The sequence below is a fragment of the Eulemur rufifrons genome, chromosome 8 (assembly GCF_041146395.1).
Source record: "Eulemur rufifrons isolate Redbay chromosome 8, OSU_ERuf_1, whole genome shotgun sequence".
Classification (NCBI taxonomy): Eukaryota; Metazoa; Chordata; class Mammalia; order Primates; family Lemuridae; genus Eulemur; species Eulemur rufifrons.
In genome coordinates this window covers 121,960,787-121,983,860 of record NC_090990.1, presented here as the reverse complement: position 1 = coordinate 121,983,860, position 23,074 = coordinate 121,960,787, and the positions used below count along the sequence as shown (strand labels likewise).

Here is a 23,074-nt window from a genome sequence, read left to right as displayed (position 1 = left end):
TGGAAGCAATCAAACTATATAAAATTGGTTTGAATCCAGGTTATATTGGAAAACTTTTCTTAGTTATACAATTAGGGACAGTGTTCACTGAAAATACTCACTTTTTTGGGAAATGAAATGCCATTATGAGCAAAAATTGGTATTAGCCAAAAAGTGTTTTATTAACAACTTTTGCTAAGAACTAGAGCACAGGATATTAGAAACTGGGAATTATTCTTACATTTAGGGGAGAGCTGTTCTTATTACCTACATTTTGTCTTTTACTCTAGCCCAATTGGGATACAGATCCCAAGCCAGGAATGGAAAAGGGCCACCTGTTCTGTTCCCCGGTGTCTTGCTTAGGTTACTAGATCCCTAGGCTGATCAGGGAAAAAGGAGAAGCTTAGTCCTAAAAATGTTGCTAATTATTGTAGAAACAGGTTTAAAATCAAAACTTACTAACTTTAGACAAATATTCTTTGTATTTTATTATATTGGCTTCCTTTATTCCAGTGTTTTTCAACAGTAGAAACCATTTATAAAATAAATTCTTACATAGAAACCAAGTATATTAAAAAGATAAGAACAAAGCTGTTCTATTTGAAGCCAAGTGGAAAGTATAAAGCCCAAACCGTTAAGCCTTCTCCTTGTCTCTCTTTTCCTTTCCCTACCAGGTACCTCTAAAGAAGCCTAAGCCTTCATAGGGTATAGTTCTAATATACATAATACACTATAGAGTTTTTAACGTTATATATGTTTCTGTAATGGTAATTACTTCACTGAATATTTTTCTTGTAAACTGTTTACTTTAGCTCCTTGCTTAGCTCATGATACAACAAACAACATCTCACAAAGTATAGTGATCATCTCATTTCATGCTTTGAATCCTCCAAGGCAGGATGAAATCCATCTTAAGGAGCTAGAGAGGGAGTTTGAGAAGGGCAAGGAGTCTTCTATTTAGTGAAGGAGCTATCCCATTTCTAATTTACCTACTTTGCACCTTGTGCCTGTGCTAAATGAGTTTGTTAAAAGGTATATGCATGGAAATAGAAGAATATTTTCTCAACTCCTTCTCAAAGTTGCTTGAATGCTTGCCTGGAATAACATGTCTTAAGCACATGGCCCTGCTTACTCACTGCTTGGGAAACATACCACAGTACTTACGTCTATTCCCCACCCTTATACATTTGTTTCTTAAGCTTAGAGATGATCATGACATTGCTGTGCAGTTTTCTGCTGCTTACTTTTAAGTTGAAATCTCCATTTTTGTTTCAGATTCTCCTTCTTCTGTGGTTAACAAACAGCTCGGATCCATGTCACTTGACGAGCAACAGGGTGCGTGCAACAGGAGATGCGCTATGCCCATCCAGTCATAGTTTTATTGCATAGTTTTATTGCATAAACAAAGCTCTCTCTCGCTTTTTCATAGCATTTCATTTTGGTTATGGTCTTACAGTCAATATTTTGTGGACTGAATTACCATAGGAGTTATTATGCACTAAGGGCCTTTGCAGCCTATACAAATTATCTTCTATGTAAGCTAATTTCTACCTTAGGCCCTTGATGCCAACTTTAAACTCTCTTCCTATAACATTCCTATAACAGTATTACAATGGATATAAACTATATCCATTTAAAAAATTCTAGGTATCGTAAAATTGTGTAGAACTGTGGGTATGAGGTTAACATATTACCTCATTGCTCATTTAAGATATCTGAACACAGTAATATCCTATATTACTAGACGATTGTAGTATTGATACTTGGTTTTATGTCTCACTTATCTGGTGATCATACTCACGATAGCTTTACCTATAAGGAATACAGTTATGAATCCAGAGATGAACTTGAAAGCCACCAATTAGAAGGGGAAATAACTTGCACTTGTACTTTTTAAAGTAGGAGAGGTGTAGAGTCAACCTCAAAGCCTTGTATAGAACCTGATGAGATAGACAGGTTACTTATTTATCAAGCTTTACTACTAGCAGATCAAATATAGCACAGAGAAGGGTTGGTAGAGGAAGACATTCTGATAAGAAGGGCATCTAAAAAGAAGGATGGAGAAAGGAAGACTATAAAAAACTAAAACAGGCTATTTAGAATTAGGGCCAATGGTTTACTATCTTTCCTCAGAGTTCCCTAAAGTGTTCTAAATGTATTGTGACACAGTATAATTCATGTTAGTAATATTAAGTCTTTAAGTTAAGAATAACTTAAAATGAAATTGATATTCATGTTCTGTATTTTAAAAGGTAGATGAGGCCAGGCGCGGTAGCTCATACCTGTAATGCTAGCACTCTGGGAGGCCAAGGCAGGAGAATTGCTTGACCTCAGGAGTTCGAGACCAGCCTGAGCAAGAGTGAGACCCCGACCCTACTAAAAATAGAAAAATTAACTGGGCGTTGTGGCACACACCTGTAATCCCAGCTACTCTGGAGGCTGAGGCAGGAGGATCACTTGAGCCCAGTAGTTTGAGGTTGCAGGCAACAGAGTGAGACTGTCTCCAAAAAAAAAAAAAAAAGGCAGCGGATTGTCTTATAGATTTTATAGATGCTTATTTCAAAAATATTTTTTTTAATTAGCACTAAAGCCATAGGATTTGGTTGGCTGAAAGTTTACATATGTAGAATGATTCATTTGTCAACAGTAATGGGGAAATTAAATATTGTTATAGTACTTCTTTGGCGTGAAATAGATCTAATTTTAGCTATCTTGTTAGAGAAACATTCAGAAACTAATTTTAAAACAAATTAGAAAACTTCTTTTGTACTTCTGATCTTAAATTATTCTTTGTAGACCTGAGATGACAAGTATTGCTATAGGTTTTTTTGTTCTTGAGAATGAATGAATTGGTAAATGAATTTGCAAATTACAAAATTCAACATTTTTTTATCTTTGTACATTTATTGTAGAGGTATTAACACTGAAAATAATAACTTTAAGGTAAAACACAATTATAACATGATATATTTATAACTACTCACTAATCAAATAATCTTTTTTGATAAGGATATATAATATAAATAATAAATCACTCAGAGAGTTTATAGCCAGATTAATATTCTATTTAATCACATATAATAATTTTCATAGGGTTACATTGAATATTATATTCAATTTGAGTTGATATTTGATTTACATAGGATCCGTGATATGAGAGAAAAAGAAGAATTAAGGTTAACTCCTAGATTTGTTGCATCAGTGCCTGGGTTTGATGGTCATGCCATTTACTAGGTGACTAGTTTGGAAGTAGAAATCAAGAGGTTCTTTGTTTTGGGGCCGTGTAAAGTACGATATGCCTTTTAGTCATGTGAGTAGAGATGCTATATAAGGGATAAATACTGAGTGAGTTTGGCAGAAGCTGCATCTTAATAGTCTATCATAAATGTAGCTTTGTAATAAGACCTCTGAGCAGAAATGCTCTAATGGTAGAAAATATATCCAAATTAATTAAACCCTGAGTTTTTCCATGCCTTTTTGTTCAGCAGCATTATATCTTTTAAAGTACTAGGGACTTCACACTATAGGCTTATATTACCTGAAGGTAACTCCTGTCATGAGTTCATAGGGACTGCCCACCACCATCTGTCTCTCCTGGGCTAGCGGAGTAACCTCTGAACTCGTCTTCTCACGTCCACTCACGCTGTAGTCTGTTCTCTACCAGCAGCCTGAGTCAGACGTTTTAAAATATAAATATATCATGCCATTCATCTGTCTAAATTTTTTTAATTGCTTCCCTTAGCCTTTCAAAAGAACCCACATCCATACGTTGGCTTATGAGCCCAACGGGACCTGGCCCTCTCTCCTGCTAACCTCGTCTCAGGCCACTGTCCCCTCACTCACTAAACTCTTGCCAAATCGGCCTACTTTGAGTTCTTCTAACACTCTAAGCTCCTTTCCCTCTTAAATCCCTTGTACGTGCTGTTCCCTCCACGAAAAATGCTTTCCGTTAAGCAACTTCTACTCATCCTTCAAATGTCAACTTAGTTATCACCTTCTCAAAAATAATATAACCTCCCAATCTGCAGATCTCCCCTCTTTTTCTTTGTGACTTATTTTCCTTCATTGCATTTGTCAAATTTATAATCATACATGTATTATATTTAGGGGATTATTTGTTTAATATCTAACATTATTTGTCTAATATTGTTTTCTCTAAATTCTCTATTCTCTAAATTTTGTTTTCACTCACTAAATATACTCAGTGCTTAAAATCTTATCAGTTATGTAGTAAACAATATTTGTTAAATGAGTAAATGAATTAATTCTTTAAGCAGTGGGGAGCTATGGAAATTACTTTGGCTTGGGAGAAACACAATCAGAATTATGTGTTGGAAAGATCATTTTGGCAGCATTATAGATGATCGATTGGAAAGGAGTGAGATTGAAAACAGCAAGAACATAAAAGAGACTATTGTAATAGTCCAGAAGAGATTATGAAGGATACAGTGTAAAGCAATAGTTTTGGGATGTGAGAATAGACAGATTTTAAAAATATTTGAGAGGTAGAATTAATGGGATTTTGAGAATGGTTAGTTAGAAATGAATGAGAGAATGATATCCAGTTGTCTTGATAGGGTGATAGATAGTGAACCATCAACCAAGATAGAAATTTCAAGATGAACAGCTAATTTTAGGGGAAAGAAGGTATGTGAGATTTTTTTTTTTTTTTTTAATGTTGAGTTTGAAGTGCCTTTGGATATCTATGTGAAAAAATCTCATCAATAGTTGGATGGCTGTACAATTCTGGAAGTCACCAGAGAGGTCTAAAGTGGAGATAAAGATTAGCAATCATGAATTTATAGACAGCAGTTGAAACTACGGGAGTGGATGAGGTTGTCTAGGAAAAGAGGGTAAAGTGAAAAGAGGAGAGTCTGTACTACGAAGAGCAAGCAGAGAAGAGGATCTAGCTAAGGAGACTGAAAAGGAGTGATCAGAGGAGTAGGTGGGACAGAAAGAATGCCATATCCAAAGCCAGGAGAAAAGTTCAAAGAGGGACTGGTCAGTAATGCCATGTGAAGCAATGATGTCAAATACAAAAAGGGCTGAGAAATTGTTTTTATTTAATTTGGCAATATGACTGCTTTGACATTGCAGCTGAACACAGGATATGGTGGAGGCAGATGCCAGATAGCAGTGGTTAGAGGAGAAAGGTTTGGGAAAAAAGGGTAGAGACATTGGTATGTAGATGACTCTCTCCATAAGCTCAATTAGAAATGAAAAGATAGAGAAAAGGTAATGTCTGGAATGGGGGGGTGGTTATAGTTTCAAAACTGAGCATCTTTATGGAATAAGCAGAAAGATTCTTTGTTCAAGTTGTAGGGGATAGTTGATGTCTCCAGATATGCTGTTGTTTCGAGTTTTTTACCTTTACCAAGACGCTTGTTCTCCGTTTTACCATGTAGAATACAAAAAGTAATACATTTAATAAGTTTTCTGAATATACTTCTGACTAATGAATAGATACTTAAGCATATTTTAAATTTGCTTTTTATAATTTTAAAGAGACACTAATCCTTTTTAAAATTGATAATTCGATTTTATATTTATGTAACAGGATATTTATTTACCATCTTTCAGGTGCCCAGGTGCTCTTACATGTTTAATTTAATTTCCCATAGCAGTTCATATATTTCTTCATTTGAGACCAAGAATAAAAATGTTACTTATAAAATTTTTAAAATTTTAATGGGCTTGCTTCACTGAAGAAAATTTTTTTCTTTGAATGATTGTATATACAATGAACTGATTGATTGCAACTACTGTTTTTGCTTATTTATCTTGAATTTTTTACAGAATCACAATTTGATAAAAATATATTTAGTCTGAATCTTCAGAGTTGTGAATACAGATGCCAGGCTGTCTCAATAGTTTTTGTTTCCTTTTATCGAGGACTTTTTTTAAGAAAGAAAATTGTAGGGAAATAAGTGTATAAAATGCACATTGTTTTTAATTGTATCCTACTGTAAAATACTTTCAAATATTCTCCAAATTTAGGGTTGTGTGCAAACACATCAGTGGCCCTTCTGTGCTAATTATGGACAAAGTGTAACTATTTGAATAAGCACAGTGACATCTGTTATGCTATTTGTTTAGTTTAAACAATAAATATGTTTGAATGAGTAGTTTTAGTTTTCCTTTTTATTTATGTCACTAATTATGTTATGCTTATTGTACTAAAAGAGGAAAAATCCTCTTCTGACATATTTCTCTTGTCTGTTTATATTATCAAAGCTTACACATTTTTGCTTTCACAAATATTAAGGCCAGCAGTTTGCTCCTTATTTTATAAAAAATAAAAATTTTAGAACAATTAACTTTTAAGAGGGTATAAGAAAATAATTTTGTCTGAGTTTTAAATTTTGGCTAAAATTGAGGCAACTTTCTTTATTCATTTACAGTGCTTCCATTAAGTAGAAGTTGATAATGCTGTTAAGTTTGAAACTTATGCCTGTGGGCAATTGTGTATCTGTCAGACAGTCATTTTCTATTCTAGATTTAAAGAAATAAAAATGCTAGTTTGGGCCAGACGCGGTGGCTCACGCCTGTAATCCTAGCACTCTGGGAGGCCAAGGCGGGTGGATCGCTCGAGGTCAGGAGTTCGAGACCAGCCTGAGCAAGAGCGAGACCCCGTCTCTACTAAAAATAGAAAGAAATTATCTGGCCAACTAAAATATATATAGAAAATATTAGCCGGGCATGGTGGTGCATGTCTGTAGTCCCAGCTACTCGGGAGGCTGAGGCAGGAGGATTGCTTGAGCCCAGGCGTTTGAGGTTGCTGTGAGCTAGGGTGACGCCACGGCACTCACTCTAGCCTGGGCAACAGAGTGAGACTCTGTCTCAAAAAAAAAAGCTAGTTTGTAGGCTTTAGAAATATAAATGTTAATTTTCCACTGTGTATCATTTTATGTCAGCAGACTTTCTTTTATGTTAGTAAAGCATTCATCTATTGTAGATAATAAAAACCAGTGGAACACATTTTACTAATTCTACTAAGTTAAATTAGGAAATGGAAAAATTGGACTTGTCATACATTAAATACGTATTCCCATAAGATTGTTTACTGTCACCAAATTGAAGTTTCATTTTAGTAATATTGACAGTATTATATCAGTAATTTTAGCCTTACACTGACAATTCTGATTTTTATTAAATAAATATCTTATGATTGAAGCCTGCTATATTAATTTGAAATATTAAGTTCAGTATTCACCACAGTAGAATATATCTGTAAATATCTTTTAAATTCTAGTAAAAAAATAAGGTAGTGAAATCAAACTTCATTCCAGATTCTTTGTAATCCTTAGAACTAGTTATCAGTCACTTGGACTGAAGTCACTGATTTCCCCCAATCTGCAACTACTAGGTCTAGATTCTTTTAAATAATGACATATTTGATCTTTTGGAAGTTAAATCCTGTAATTTTTTTGTGTATGCTCAATTGTTCTGCTCTCCTGATAATCAAATCTGTACCTCCAGTTTAATTGTTTTCTAACTTAGAATTGTCAGTGATAAAAATAACTGGCATTTACTGAAGGTTTTTTTGTGACTGGCACTGTGTTAAGAATTTTTACATACATCACCTCATTTGTTTTGCTAACTTAATGAGGTGAATACTGTTGTTTATCCTCATTTTTTACTGATGATTGAAACCATATGTAAAGACAAGTGAAATAAGTGATAGAGCCGTATTTGTGTGTCTACTTCATTAATATTCAACTGATATTTAAATGTCTACCTACCTTGTGGCAAGTACTGGAGTAGACACTAGGATGCTTGGATGAATAAAGCCGTTCTTGGAGCATTGAATTGATTAATAATAACAGCAACAATAGCGTAGGCACATAATATCGCATTTTCTTTGTACCAGCCATTGCTTTGAGCAGCATTTATATGTTAATTTACATAATCCTCATCACAACCTTATGTAGTAGGTACTATTATTATCCTCATTTTTCAGATGAGGAAGCAAAGGCAAAGAGAGATTAAGAAATAGGTCTAAGGTCACACACAGCTAGTAAATGTTAGAAATGTGACTCAAACTCAAGCAGCCTCGGCCGGGCGCGGTGGCTCACGCCTGTAATCCTAGCACTCTGGGAGGCCGAGGCGGGAGGATCACTTGAGGTCAGGAGTTCGAGACCAGCCTGAGCAAGAGCGAGACCCCGTCTCTACTAAAAATAGAAAAGAAATGATCTGGACAGCTAAAATTATATAGAAAAAAATTAGCTGGGCATGCCTGGGCATGGTGGCACATGCCTGTAGTCCCAGCTACTCGGGAGGCTGAGGCAGTAGGATCACTTGAGCCCAGGAGTTTGAGGTTGCTGTGAGCTAGGCTGACGCCACAGCACTCTAGCCCGGGCAACAGAGTGAGACTCTGTCTCAAAAAAAAACAAAAAAAAACAACAAAAAAAAAAACTCAAGCAGCCTCGTTATGGTATCTGTGATCATAACCACTGTGTTTTGTGTCATTTAACAATAAAGACTGATGAAAAAAATAAGTGTGATTAGTGTTATAAAAGGGGAAATAACAGGGTGCAGTGCAGAACATAAAAGATCCTTCATCCCCTCGAGTAGGGGGTCAGATAAGGCATCCCTGAGGAAGAGACATTACATTGAGATCTGAAAAATGAGGCTGAACAAGTTGGGTGAAGGAGCGTGAGTAAAGGGAAGCATGAATAGCATACGCAGAGCCTCTGAGATGCCACATCAGGATGACCTGAATCCCAGTATGGCTGGACAGTGCCATGGTTCAAGAGCCCAGAGTGAGAAGGAGCTTTTGGACATTTTAAGGTTTTGGATTTTAAGAACAGCGGGACCTAAGGAAGGATTTTAAATAGGAAGTATGGCCTGATATTCTGAATAGAGTATGAAGAATTGATTATAGAGACTAAATCATTTAGGAGGTTTTTCTGGTAATAAGAGATTTTGATCTGGTGACAACAGTAAGGTAGGAAAAGATGTGAAGAGATTCAAGAAATATTTAGATGTAGAATAAACAGGACTTGATGGTATATTGAATGAGACAAGGGATTGAGAAGTCCAGAGTATAAGTTGCAGTGACAACTGCAGAATTTCCATGTGAAGATAGTTGAGTAATGGCAATCTGATTGGAGGAGACAGGGCCAGGAGATGTGTCTTAAAATCTTTATATAGCAAACACATTGTTTTACTTAGATTATACATTTAGTTGTGGTGCTTTGGGAGAGGTACTGGTAAAGATTAGCAGGTGATTTTTCCAACCACTGCACAAGTAACTCATACATTTTGATCAAATACAGTTAAGTGGGTGGTTAGTTCCTTAATTAGATAAGTGGAAAAGGAAAAAGGTGTGGGTAGGAATGTGTATGTAGGGAGAGGTGATCATGAACTTGGTTTTGAATATATTGCAGTTGTGCTACTTGTGTGAGACGTCCAAATGGAAAGTTTGTTGGGCAGTTGATTTTGTGGATATGGAGCTTAGAAAAGATGTCAGAGCTCAAGAAGTAAATTTGGAAGTTTTCTACCTATACATGGTCATTGAAGCCATGAAAATACATGAACTCAACTAGAATGAAAGCAGAAAGTAGGAGACAAAGTGGAAGCTCTAAGACATCTCAGGAAAAATCAGAAAAATTCCAGAATTAAAAGATGTTGGCAGAGAAGAGCTGTTACAGGAAACTGCAGGGGAGCAACTGGAGGGGTGGAAGGCAACATGGAACAGTATGGTATCTTGTGATCTAGGTAAGAGAAATTTTCAAATATGAGAGCATTGGCTACTTGAATGCCCCCGAGAGGTCCAGTAAATTGGCACTAATAAAGTATTTCACTAAATTAATCAACATGGAAGTGATCTCATATGTACAGCAATTTCACTAGAGTGATAGAGACAGAGGCCAGATTTTAGAGTAGGGGATGAAGGAATGGATTTGAGAAATAATAAAAGCATTTCAAAACAATAATTGAGGAGCACAGTAGCTGGAGGGAAAAGTGGTTTGAGTGTTCTCCTAAGCTACCTTGTCTGTTTTCATCTGAAAGTCACACTTTAGCATATTAATTTATCTACTTAATCAGTATATATATGACAGACAACTTTGATTTTCTTTTTTTAATGACGGAGTGCATACCTCAGGAAATGGTCATGAAATACTGGAGGAGGATTTTGACAGGCCTTATGTGCCACATAGGGTGGGCATCTTCACCTATTTGTTTTCTATCTGTGTCTCCCAAATCACACTTCTAGTACCATTTCTGGAAAGAATGTTTTAAATTTGGTTTTCTGAATCTCATGGACTTTTTACTTCTAACCCCCTAAAATAAAGTCCTTTGCAGTATATTATCTTGATTTTTATGTGGTTCTGAAGTATGTGTTTTAAATAAGTGGTTGCCTTGATAGAGACCAATGTAAGCTACTAATATCATCAATTATTTTTAATAATTGTGCTGAGCACATAATATTTTTAGAGGAAGAAGAAATAGTTCAATCTGAAAGTGCTCTAGAAGAAGATACAACATAGTTTTCCAGTACTCTGATGCCAAAGTGACAGTTTTGGCTATAAGAACTTTTATCAGTTGTATTAATGTTGATATGAATTAGTCATTTCTGAGGAATCACAACACCGAAGGTTGATATTTCTTAATTAAAAGTTATTTAAGCAATCTTATTTTCTTCTTTGTAGTCAGATTACTTCCAAGACAGTATAGTAAGTAGGAACTTCATATGAAGGGAAACCTATGTAACTAGAGAAAAAAAATCTAGTGTATTATCATCAGTTCATCATCTGCAAGATGGAGCTGACAATACAGACTACAAAGATTTTCCAAAAGGGATAATATTAATATATTTATAGTTTATATATATTCACAGTAATGCTCAATAAATTTCATTATTAATATGATAGTGCTTTCTACATAAAGCCATTTGTGTTTCAGTGAATTTCTAAACCCTAAGGCTCTTAAATAAAACTCTACTAGTTCAGCATAATATTTCAATAATATATCTGTGCATTATGTAAATAAGGCTTTGAAAAATATAGTTTTTACAAAGTGTTTGTTGATCCAACTGCTAGCTAATAGACCAAGTTAGAGAAAATTTAAATGGTTACACATACTTTTTTCAAATAAAGTAAAAATAAAACAAATTTAGTTATTGAGATCTTTAAAGTAGATTTTTCTTAGACATTAGTAGGTTAAAATATGAATTTTATCACAAACAAATGGTGAATGCATTCGTTAGTAGCTCAGGAATCTACATTGCTGAGAAAATTTAACCTGATAGGTTATATGTGATCAAAGTTAAATTAGGAAGAGTAGAATGGAACAAGGCTAAGAAATGAATTCTAAACCTCAGGTACATACTCCCATTAATACTGCAGTTGAAGAAACCAAGTTCTGCATCATGTAGTGTTTCTGCCAGAGATACTATGTGCAGACTATGTGGAAATATTAATAACTAGACTCAGGGTCTGAAGTGTTTATAACTAACAGAAGAATCCATTCTATTTTTATAGAGATGGGCTAGTTTTACACAAGGCTGATGAGTTCATTAACTTAAATGAACAAATTCTATCAACCGTAATAATTTTATGATTTAATGAATGAATACTACCATATTTTACATGATTTACAATATGTAGATTACACTCCTGAGAGATTAAATAAGAACTTTGTAATAGGCCAGGTGCGGTGGCTCATGCCTGTAATCCTAGCACTCTGGGAGGCTGAGGCGGGAGGATCGCTCAAGGTCAGGAGTTCGAGACCAGCCTGAGCAAGAGCAAGAGCAAGACCCCGTCTCTACTAAAAATAGAAAGAAATTATATGGACAACTAAAAATATATACAGAAAAAATTAGCCGGGCATGGTGGCGCATGCCTGTAGTCCCAGTTACTCAGGAGGCTGAGGCAGGAGGATCGCTTGAGCCCAGGAGTTTGAGGTTGCTGTGAGCTAGGCTGATGCCATGGCACTCTAGCCCGGGCAGCAGAGTGAGTCTCTGTCTCAAAAAAAAAAAAAAAAAAAAAAAAGAACTTTGTAATAGACACCTTAGGAAGAAAGTTTTAATTATCATTGATCATCTCAGGAAGCTTCTTGCTTTTGGTGGAGGGGCTATATAAATTTGAACAAAATATTTTCTGCACTGTTCTGAACGCTCTTAATAGCTCTTCGTTTACCATATTCCTGTAGTCATAGCATGTAAATATCTGTAACTGTCTCTTTAGCTTTCCTGAAAAAGGAAGTTTTGACATAGTATTTAAATTCCACAAGGCTTCTTATAAATTATGCTTCTGTAACCAAGATGGATCTAAGAAATTCAGTTCTACGCTTTTCTCACACCTGCTTTTATTTTTCTATTCCTTCTTTACCTTAAAAGAAAAATAGATAGCAAAATGCTTTATAAAATGTTGTGAGAGATAACAAACGAAGTAGCCCCAACTCCCGGTTTCCTTAATCATCCAATCTTTAGCTGTCTAACACCACCAGTTCCAGAAGCGTAGAGATAACAATGACTTAGGCAACAGTATAATAAAAATCTCAGCAACATAACTAAAGAATAGGGGAGAACTATGTGTGGACAAATGACGAGCAAACAGCAAATTTTTGAATGATAGTCAAGGGTAGGACAGATGTTTTAAAAGTCCTTTTCTTAATGATTTTATGTAATCTAAAGACCTGTTAATTCAGTTGTCAGAATGCCATTTGATAAAATACCTCCTCTAAAACAAATGTTATATTGAATCTTTGAAAGTTGTAACAGGTTGTTAATTTATTTCCAGCAACTATTTAAATGAAGAACATAATCGTAAGAAAAATAGTACAGAAAAAAAGTGATTTTACCATTTGGGATATCAGCTTTATATTTAGTAATTCACACTATTATTTTCAAATAGCAATTAATCTTATAGGATTTCTCATGAGTTACAAGTTAAGACATAAGAATTGATACTCCTGAGCTTTGTTATCAGCTTCATTCCTCATCTCCTAGGGAATACTTTTTCTTTTCTACTACAGTTCTGTATTTGAAGGCTTGTTAATTGTCCTCTCGCAGGGTAAAAGCTAGAGCCGAGGTTCTATGAGATTTTTTCAATAAGTGCTCCACCATCTTCAAGCGGAATGAAAAAAGATATATAAGTTCTTCATTGCAATAGAAAGTATACCTAATAATGAAAAATCCTGAGTAATTTTGGTTTTATTAAGTTGTGATTGTTTTTGTTATTATTTTTCAAGAGAAGTTTATTTTTAGTGCTATTATATCAGTCCTTAAGCTGATATCCAGAAAACATTATCTCACAGGAGAGTGTTCTTTCTGCGAGCAACTGGCAGAAATGTCACATATTTGATTATGTATCCACTTGTATTCCCTATATATTTTAATGTTTCCCCAAACAGTTATTCATCATAAAATGAAAAAATTTTAAAGCCCTATTTAATTTTGTCTTTGAATATCCATGTACTCTTTTTTTTTTTTTTTTTGGTGGGGAGGAGGTTTGGCATTGAATTCTCTACATCAATTTCTATAAATTTCTTGATTTTATTTGTCATTTTAGAAAGATTATTTACATTGAGATAGACATCTATCGTAGACATCCCCTATAGACTCTTAAGGTGACATTGTCATTTTCATAATTAAGAAACAAATTCCTTGCAAGATTAGTCAGGAAGAGAAGCTGAAACATACCAAAATATATGGTCTTACAACAAGGAGTGTTTTTTAAAATATCAAAGCACAATAAATTATCCCTCGTCCCCCAGCGAATGCAGGCTATGATCCCTTCCTAAATTATAAATGTATAAATTTGAAAGAACAGAAAAAAATTGATAATGTTTAATTATAGCAGAATTTTTGCTGAACAACTTGTGGAGCCTTTGGATCTTATATCTCAGTGTTTCTAAAGGAGCCAGTGTTAGTTATGCTCAACACTCTATAACAACTGAATAATAATATCATAAGCATTCCATTAAATAAGGGTACCAGTTTGTAACATATGTCATTGCATGTTAATATTCTTTAATTCCCTAATAACTAAATATGGTTCTTACTGTGTATGATTTCCATCGGAATCAAAGGGAATCCTGTACACAGAGCTAGAATTTGATGCAGTGCTACTTTGAAATATAAAAAGTGTTTCTGTAACACTTGCCTTCAAACTTTAAATGAGAACCATAACAGATGTGAAAAAGAATTATGACAAGGACAACCTAACTAAAGTTTTATAAATTTTAGGAAATGTCATCTTTTTACTGGTTTCAGAGACTTTTTTAAATGTTTTAAACACAATTTTCAGATAACAATAATGAAAAGCTGAGCCCCAAACCAGGGACAGGTGAACCAGTTTTAAGTTTGCACTACAGCACAGAAGGAACAACTACAAGCACAATAAAACTGAACTTTACAGATGAATGGTAAGTTAATATTTTTGTAAAGATGTTCTTAGCCATTTTGTAGGATTGTATTAGATACTCATTTTTAGCACTTCCTCGTATTTATGTTTGTTCTGCTATGATGCATTGGTTCTTAAACTGTAGTGTGCTTCAGAATCACTTGGAGAGCTTGTTAAAACACAGATTACTGGACCTTACTCTCAGAATTAGGTTTCAGATGGGGTCTGAGAATTTGCATTCCTAAAAACTTTCCAGGTGATGCTGATGTTGCTCATCATGAGATATTCCTTCTGACAGAAAATGCAAAAGATAATAATTAATCACCTGTAGACCATTAGTGCAAAAATAACTAATCTAACATTTTGGCATGTTTTGCAGTCTTGGTCCTATGTATAGGTAGATATGATTTTTGTTTTCAGTGTTAGAACATGATTTTAATCATACTGAATCTTCTCCCCTGCATTTGTTTGACTTAACTTTATGATATATATTCCCATGTTACTACTTAGTTTTAATAAATATTATTTTACTACCTGTATAATAATCCATCAAGTTACCATCTTTTTACTGTTTTCAGAGACTTTTTCAAATGTTTTAAACACAATTTTCAGATAACTGAAACAAACTGTGGTTATAGTTTACTTTTCCATAGTTTTCCTAACCATTTTCCTTTAATTGGGCAGTAAATTTATTTACCATTTTCTACCAAATAAGACTAAAATGAGTATCTTTGTTTACAAAGCTTTTTCCTACCTTCAAGATTATTTGAGACATGCTCCAGAAGTGAATTATATCTAGATGAAAAGATATTGCCAAATTATTTTCAAAAGGATCTTCTTTTAATACATTTCTACCAGAAGCATATGGAAGTACATAATTTACTATTGCCAAGCCAGTGTTCAATATATTCATTTATTTTTAACTTTTATATTTTATTTTTAAATAATTTGAATTTTTAATTGATTACTATTAATATTGAACATTTTCTTTTTAATGGTTGTATAGGTTCTCTTTAATGACATTTCTGATTACATTTATTGCTCATTAATCTAGTTGAATCTTACATTTTAAAAAATCAATTTATATAAACTTATGTTCTTTCCCACTATCTCATCACCTTTTGATTGAGACAGCATCCAAAAATTTTATTTATGGTAATATATTAATATTAATATATTGACAACATAGCATTTCTTAATTATAATATAATTATATATTAATATAATTATATACTCTTTGTTAATATGTAATAACTATATCAATTGTTTTATGACCAATATATTAATTATTTATAATTAATATATTATTATATTAATATATTATTTGTATATTAATATATGATATGTTATCTGTTAATATATAATATATTATATGTAAATAATATAATATAGTTATATATTGTTTATTAATATATAATTAATTATATGTCAATATGTGATAATATTAATTTTATTTACTCAAATTCACTGCTTTCCATTTGTGTTTATGTGTATATGTATTTTATATTAAAATCTTTGATTAAGTAGGATTTTCAAATATTATTGAATATTTTTTGTTGTTCCAGGAACTGTTCTAGATGCTGGAAATACATCAGTGAAAAAAACAGACTAATCCCTGCCTTAGTGGAACTAAGGAGACAGACATTAAATATAATAAATAAGTGTACTGTATAGTATGTTAGAAGGTACTGAGTACTATGGAAGAAAATAGAGTAGGTAAGGGTGATTGGGAAACCTTGGCATTGTTGAGAAGGTGACATTTGGGCAAAAACTTGAAGGGTGGGAAGGAGTGAGCCATGCATTTATCTGAAGGAAGAGCATTCTAGGCACAGAGAAAGCCAATGCAAAGACTGAGGCAGAAGCAAACCTAATATGTTCAAGGAGTTTTAAAAGACCAGTGTAGCTGGAGTGGAGAGACCAAAGGAGAGAGAAGGAGAAGATAAGGTCAGTCAGGAAAAGTGAGGAGGATATATAGGAAATATCCTAAAAGGGTTATTTCTGGTTGATATCATGCCATAGTTAGAAGCCAGGAGACTAGTTAAGAGGCTATGGCAGTAAGAAAGGTAAGAAGTAGCGGTGGCTTGGACAAGGATGGGAGCTGTGGAGGTAGTAAAAAGTGACTGGGTTCCATCTAGATAAGTATTTGAAGGTATAGTCAATAGGATCTCTTTATGAGCCCTAATGTTTGATCGTAACATTTAAAAATCATAGTATCTATGGCCCTTTCTCTTAATACATAATTTAAGATGACAGAAGGTTGTCATACTTATTATGTCTTTTCTATTCTCCTGTTTCTCTACAGAAGAGAGCTGACTTGTAAAGAATCCCATCTGAACTTTTTTTTAGAAAAAAATCATTAGGCCCATTCTTCTTTTGAATGCAACTTTTCCTTTTCTAAAAACTAACTATAAATTATAATCTTTCATTCATCAGTTTCTTATTTCTTTGTCAAAAAATTAGCATTTTTTTCTGATTAGGAAAGTATTTGATATTTATTGTAAAAAAGAAAAAAACAAAATAGTCCAAAAAAGTAGGCAGTCTTTTTCATCTATGCCAGTATGGTGTCTTGCTTTTATTTTAGTTTCTTTGATGACAGGTAAAGCAGTATAACACAGTAAGAACTCGGATTCTGAACTTGACAAACTATTGAACCTCTCTAAATCTCAACTTTCTCGCTTGAAAATGGGCATATTTAATAGAACCTAATTTAAAGGTTTATCATCGGGATTTAATGAGATCATGCAGAGAAAGTACATAGTTCTTAGCACATTAACTGGCACGTGGTAGGCCCTAAATGATTGTTAGCTCCAGTTGTCATATTTTATAAATTGTCTTTCTAATAGTTTGCCCAGTTTTCTACTACGGCGTTTATATTTTTATTATTGATTTATTAGCATTATTTATTTATTATAGAACTAAGTGAGGATAATACCATTTGTCTTTCATTTGTCATGAATATTTTTCCCAGTTCGGTGTGTGTTTTTCAGTTTACTTACAGTGGTTTTGCTTTATGGTTTCTGCCTGTGATCTCATGTTTAGAAAAGCCTTGGTCTTCTCAGAATTAGGGGAAAAGTTCCTCTTATTTTCCCTTTTATATTTTTTATGTCAAAAAACTATATATTCCTTCTAGAATTTATTTTTCCATAAAGTATGATGTAGAGCTATAGCTTTAGTTTTTCCATATGGCTGTTCCGTTGTCCCGGTACCATTTATTGAGTAATCTTTTTATTTCTCTGTGATTTGAAATACCATATTAACATATGCTAAATATATTTACTTGGTTACTTTGTCTTTTTCACTAATATTTCTCTATTCCTACTCAGTACCATAATATTTTAATTATCATAACTTATCCACTGAACATTTTATTCATGCCTATATCATAGCTTTCTCAATGGGAAAAAAAAAATTTATATATCACACTGGCTTTCCTTTACCAAAATAGCTACTTGTTTTTCAGGTTAAAAAGAAATACATGTTCATTGCAAAAGAAAAAAATTCAGTATAAAAAATTTGCCTGGAATAATCCTACTGAGATGACATTTAACACTGGTACATAGCCCTACTGATGCTTTTCTCTGCATATATACCCATGTAGATATATGTTCTTATTTAAAATAATATACATGTATGTTCTTTTTAAAAAGTCAATTCTGCAGTTAACTTAAAAGAATTTTTATAAAATCTTGGCAAAAAGTCCATGATTATTTGCATTTATTTAGCCACTGCTATTTGTCTGTAATTAATGTTTTGAAGTTACTATAACCCTTAAATTTCTTGTTCACATTTATTTTAAATTTAAGCAATTGTTGCATTTCTATGAATTTAATTTTAACCTCAGTCAGATTGTTATACATTTTCCTCTTTCCCACTCAATCCCCTTCTTAAAAATATGCCAAGATTTATCATAGAATACTCATTGAAAATTATTTATTTAAATTGGCCTAGTATTCTGCTATAGCCAGAATGCTAACCAAACAGTGATCATCATCAGGTGGGTATTAAAACTAATACAGAAAACATTACTCTGTACTTCTGCAAAACCATTATTGTCACTCTCCTGCCATATTTAAACCACAAACCAGAACTGGAAGTGATCCACAGGGGGCAGTTCAAAAAACCAAAGAAATGGGGGCAGTTCAAAAAACCAAAGAAATGGCCAGGCTTTCGTTCAAGTATTAATTTAAAAATAGCCTGGAACAACAAAGTCAAAAAGCACATATGATCAAAATCTGTAAAACCATTAAGGATTTGGATATGGTAAACCATCTATAGTGAGGATAAGAAGGGAGATGATTACTGTAATTCACTTAAAATTCAACAGAGAGACATGTAGTAATATATACTAGATAAGAGAAGCATCCAAACTGTGAAAAAACAGTCCTTTTGTATTTTTAAATCTTTTTAGACTAAAGTGTGTTAAAATAGTCATCTTGATTTGTTTAAAATGGTATTTCCAAATACCATTAAAATAATAAATCCTATATTTTATTTGTATTCTGAATTTTTTGATCTGCTTCTCTAGTTGTAAAGTCTAAAAATTATCCTAAAAGTTCATATTTATTAACTTTTTGGTGGAATCACTTATCTTGTTTTGATGACAGGAGCAGTATGGCCTCAAGTTCTAGAGGAAATGGCAGCCATTGCAAACCTGAGGGTCAGGAGGAGTCCTTGGTCCCACAGGGCTCAGTGCAACCACCAGAAGGAGACAGTGAAACAAGTAAGATGTTATTTGGCTTTAGTCATTATAAAACCCCAGTGTTGCCGGATGTTCATCTATTTTTCTTTTCCCTTTGATGCTGCATTTTTGTTTCTTATTTTTCATAAGTTACTTTTGCTTCTATAGTCCAGCCGTTACGCTGATAAACAGCAGATACAAAAGATAGGGGCCTTAAGCAGTTAAGGTGGGAACACACAGTGAAGCACAGTCTGTTCTGTGGACGCAGTGGGTGGGTGTCATTATACTGCACATGGATGAGATGTAAGAATTGTCTTTGCCGTTTTATACCAAACAGTGAAATCCACAGTATCTGTCTGGATTCTTTCAAAGAGTATAGGTGGTTCCTATCGGTGGGAAAAAGGCATAAAATCTAAAAAGATTATGAGTGTATCTATTTCATACATGAAGTGCCATTTAGGGAATTGTTCAGAACCCTTTCCTAGTATTAATAGAATATTTTTACATGACCATTATATGAAATTTAGTGTCTAGCACAGAGACTAGAACATAGTAGATGTTCAGTAATGCCTGGGAAATGAAGAAACAAATGAATTCTATTTAATGAATTCTTACTAAATGTATAGTTTTTACCTCCCTATAACAGAGTTTAGAATTAAATATGTATAAGACAACTCTCTGGTAAGCAAATGTCCAATTAGGAGCCAAAAGACTGATCCTTCATGAGTCATACAGTTAAATCCCAGAATTAAGTATTTCCAGTGGCCAAAGTAGAATTTATGCTATGGTCAACTTTACCATTTGTTCATGATAGTTTAGATTTTACCGAATGCATGGGAAGGTTAGAAGAAAGCAAGATGAAGTAATCTGAGCTGTGAGGGGTATCTAAAGTAGGGATTCTTCACCAACAGTTCATGAAGTTCAATATTTGGACTTGGTGAAGAGGCAGTGAGCCCATCCATCCATGATAATGTTTATACAATTTTGTGTGCAAATACATATTTGCATCGTGCTAGGGAGAGGTTTTATCTGAATGTCAAAGGTTTCTGTGATCCAGAAAGGGTTAAGAACGGTTTATCCATAGGAAAGCTGGAGTAGTAAGTTGGTGTTTACTTTTCTAAAAAATTTGTATTTAATAATACATTTGGTCTTCTGCATTTGCTGATTTAACCAACCTCAGACTGGAAATATCAAAAAAAGTAAAAATAACAATGCAACAATGAAAAATAACACAAATTTAAAAACCAATACAGTATAACAACTATTTACATTGTATTAGGTATTATAAATAACATAGAGATGATTTAAAGTATAGGGGAGGACACGCCTACGTAGATTATATGCAAATACTACACCATTCTATGTAAGGGACTTGAGCATCCACAGATCTCGGTATCCACAGGGGTCTTGGAATCAATGACCCATGATGGATACTGAGGGACAACTGTAATTTCGTTTATTTCCAGAAGCTCCTGAAGAATCATCAGAGGATGTGACAAAATATCAGGAAGGTACATCTGCAGAAAGCCCAGTTCAGAACCATATAGACATAGGTGAGTTGCTCCCTTTAGATAATTGTTTCAAATGGGAAAATAAAAGCCTTAATCTACGTTAGTCTCTCCAGAGTTAGAGGCCATTTTCAAATAGATGTGTTGTGGAATTTTCCTCCCCTTAGAGGGGAATTAGACATCATATTAGAAAATGTCAGCTCCTAAATTAAATTAGGTTAAATAGTTAATGTTGCCCACATGACCTTGTTAACTACTTTATTTACTGACAGCACAATCAGATGAGTTCACAACTGAGCCATTGGATTCCAGCGCTGGAGAAAAAAATGACCTCAATCTCGATAACCCTTGTGGGGTTCCAGAAGAATCTACTTTGTCTGAAAAAGGAAAGGAACCGGAAACTTCAGATCAGACTAGCACTGAGAGTGCTACCAATGAAAACAACACCAATCCTCAGCCTCAGTCCCAAACAGAAGCCATTGGGCTTTCAGCTCATGAGGAAACATCAGCCAGGGACTCTGCTCTCCAGGACACAGATGACAGTGACGATGACCCGGTTCTGATCCCAGGTGCAAGGTATCGAGCAGGACCTGGTGATAGGTTGGTAAATTTTTAATTAACATGAACTGTAAAAAACATTTCTCAAGGATTTGTTTGAAGTCACATAAGGGAGTCTCTCCATTTTTGGCAATTGCTTCCTCTAAGGGTGCTTTAGTCATATAAACCCATGGAATTTTTACACTGTAAGTGATTTCACATAATACATTCTTTGCGCAAACTGTGCATTAAGAGGGGAAAAAATCTTCATTGCTCTGTGTCTCTGTCACTGAGGCTTGCTTTTCAGTTTACAGATTAAGAGAAAGCAATGTTGAGAATGACCAACAGGTTATTTATGGAGTCAAGGTTATATTTAGCTGTCAGGTTTATCCTGTAGATATCCTGGCCTTTAACAGTTTTGGTTTTGTTTTAATTTTTATTTTTCCACTTTTCTATTGACCCTGAATTAAGGTAGCGTGATAGTAGTTCTCTTTTTGAGAACAATATGTTTTTCTTTGATTTCTACTAAATTTAGTGACTCAATTTAGAAAATGAAAAATTATACCAAATTAAAAAAGTATTATAGCTATAATAAAGAATTGAATTGCCAACATGTTTATATAGTTTTTCCATTTTTCATTTTATGTGATCATAAGGATACATTTTATTTTTTAGGAGATAGAATAAATCCTTTAAAGTATACTGCATTCCATACGTAAAACTATTTCTATAATTAGCACCATCATATCTCATTTGTAAGTTTTCTCCTCTTCCAGAGAATCTAGTTTTATCTTTAAAAATCATGGTTCACATAGAAGTGAGGTTCTATTTGAACTGTTTTGCATATTTCTGGGCTCACTATACTGTTGCTCATAAAATATTCTGAAATTTCTGTGAACTGAAAAATAAAAGGAAAAGATTAATTTACCATTAAAGAATGGTGATGTTTAATAGTCAAGAGCATAATGATGACTTTGAATACTGATTTCACCACTTACCAGCAGTGTTTTCTTATTCAAATTACTTAGTTGACTTAAAGGTTCAGTTTCCTTATCTGTAAAATGGGATTGTGATTATCTAGAATTATTGTAGTAATTTTGTTAAAATCAGTCGATCAAATCAATCATGATGTGCCCTGGCTCACATTGATAGCACTAAATAAATGATGGCTGTATTAAACAACCAAGATATTCTACGTGACTACTTAGATTTTAAAAAAGAATTACAGTTAGAATGGTTCGAGGGATAGACAGAAAGGACAAGCAATCCTGAACAGGATGGCTTGCAGTTCAGTGAAATTGCCTTTTATTAACTTTAAGAGGGTATACATCTTCCTGTAGTCATATTTGGGAAATGTTTACTTTGCCATGGCACTGTTTTTAAATATAAAACAAGTAATCTTTCCCCATATTTATACTTAGAGATTAATCAAACATCTTCTTTGCCTGCCAAACATTAATCCTCAGTATTCTTAATACATATTTTAGACAAGTAAAATGTAGTTACATTTCTTTCCTTCCCCAGAGGCAGTCCTTAGAATGTCATTACCACTTAATGTATGGAGATAAGGTTAGCAAGCATAGCACAATTTGAAAATCAAACTGAGAGTTTCAAAAACCCAGCGTGAAAAGCTGGATTCTATAATTAATTAAGTTTGTACATTCATGGCCTTCTATTTATATAGGTGAGTGTATGTCTTTTTTTTTTTTTTTCACTGTATTTAAGTAGCAGAGCATGATACTGAGGTCATAACTGAAAATAAAATTTAAGTATCCAATTTCTAGTAAAATGTACTGTATCACTTTCCAGGTTCATTTGTTTAAATAAGAAATTATATATTTTTAATGGATATTAGCTTACACTTTCAGAAAATCTTAATTATTTAGCAGCTTCTATGTAGGCTAATTATGACAACTTTATGCCAAGCAGAGGAAACTGAGGTGCTAAGCAAGAGTTTTTTGTATATTCTAGACCTAAGGAAATTTTTTTAAACATATTAGTGTAACAGTGAGAAAGGATTT

At 33.7% G+C, this 23,074-nt stretch overlaps 1 protein-coding gene across 12 annotated transcripts in view; it reads left to right on the top strand.

Annotated features, from left to right (window-relative positions):
• DCAF6 (DDB1 and CUL4 associated factor 6) overlaps nt 1–23,074 on the top strand; it is a 125,067-nt gene that overhangs the window by 70,234 nt on the left and 31,759 nt on the right. For 8 of the 12 annotated variants that reach the window (XM_069480890.1, XM_069480891.1, XM_069480892.1 and 5 more), the window contains 5 exons: nt 1,255–1,314; nt 14,235–14,352; nt 18,935–19,050; nt 20,475–20,561; nt 20,789–21,116. In XM_069480890.1, coding sequence (XP_069336991.1) covers nt 1,255–1,314; nt 14,235–14,352; nt 18,935–19,050; nt 20,475–20,561; nt 20,789–21,116 — 709 coding nt within the window. The remainder of the gene's footprint in view (nt 1–1,254; nt 1,315–14,234; nt 14,353–18,934; nt 19,051–20,474; nt 20,562–20,788; nt 21,117–23,074) is intronic. The other 4 variants (XM_069480893.1, XM_069480894.1, XM_069480889.1 and 1 more) reach the window with 1 other exon arrangement.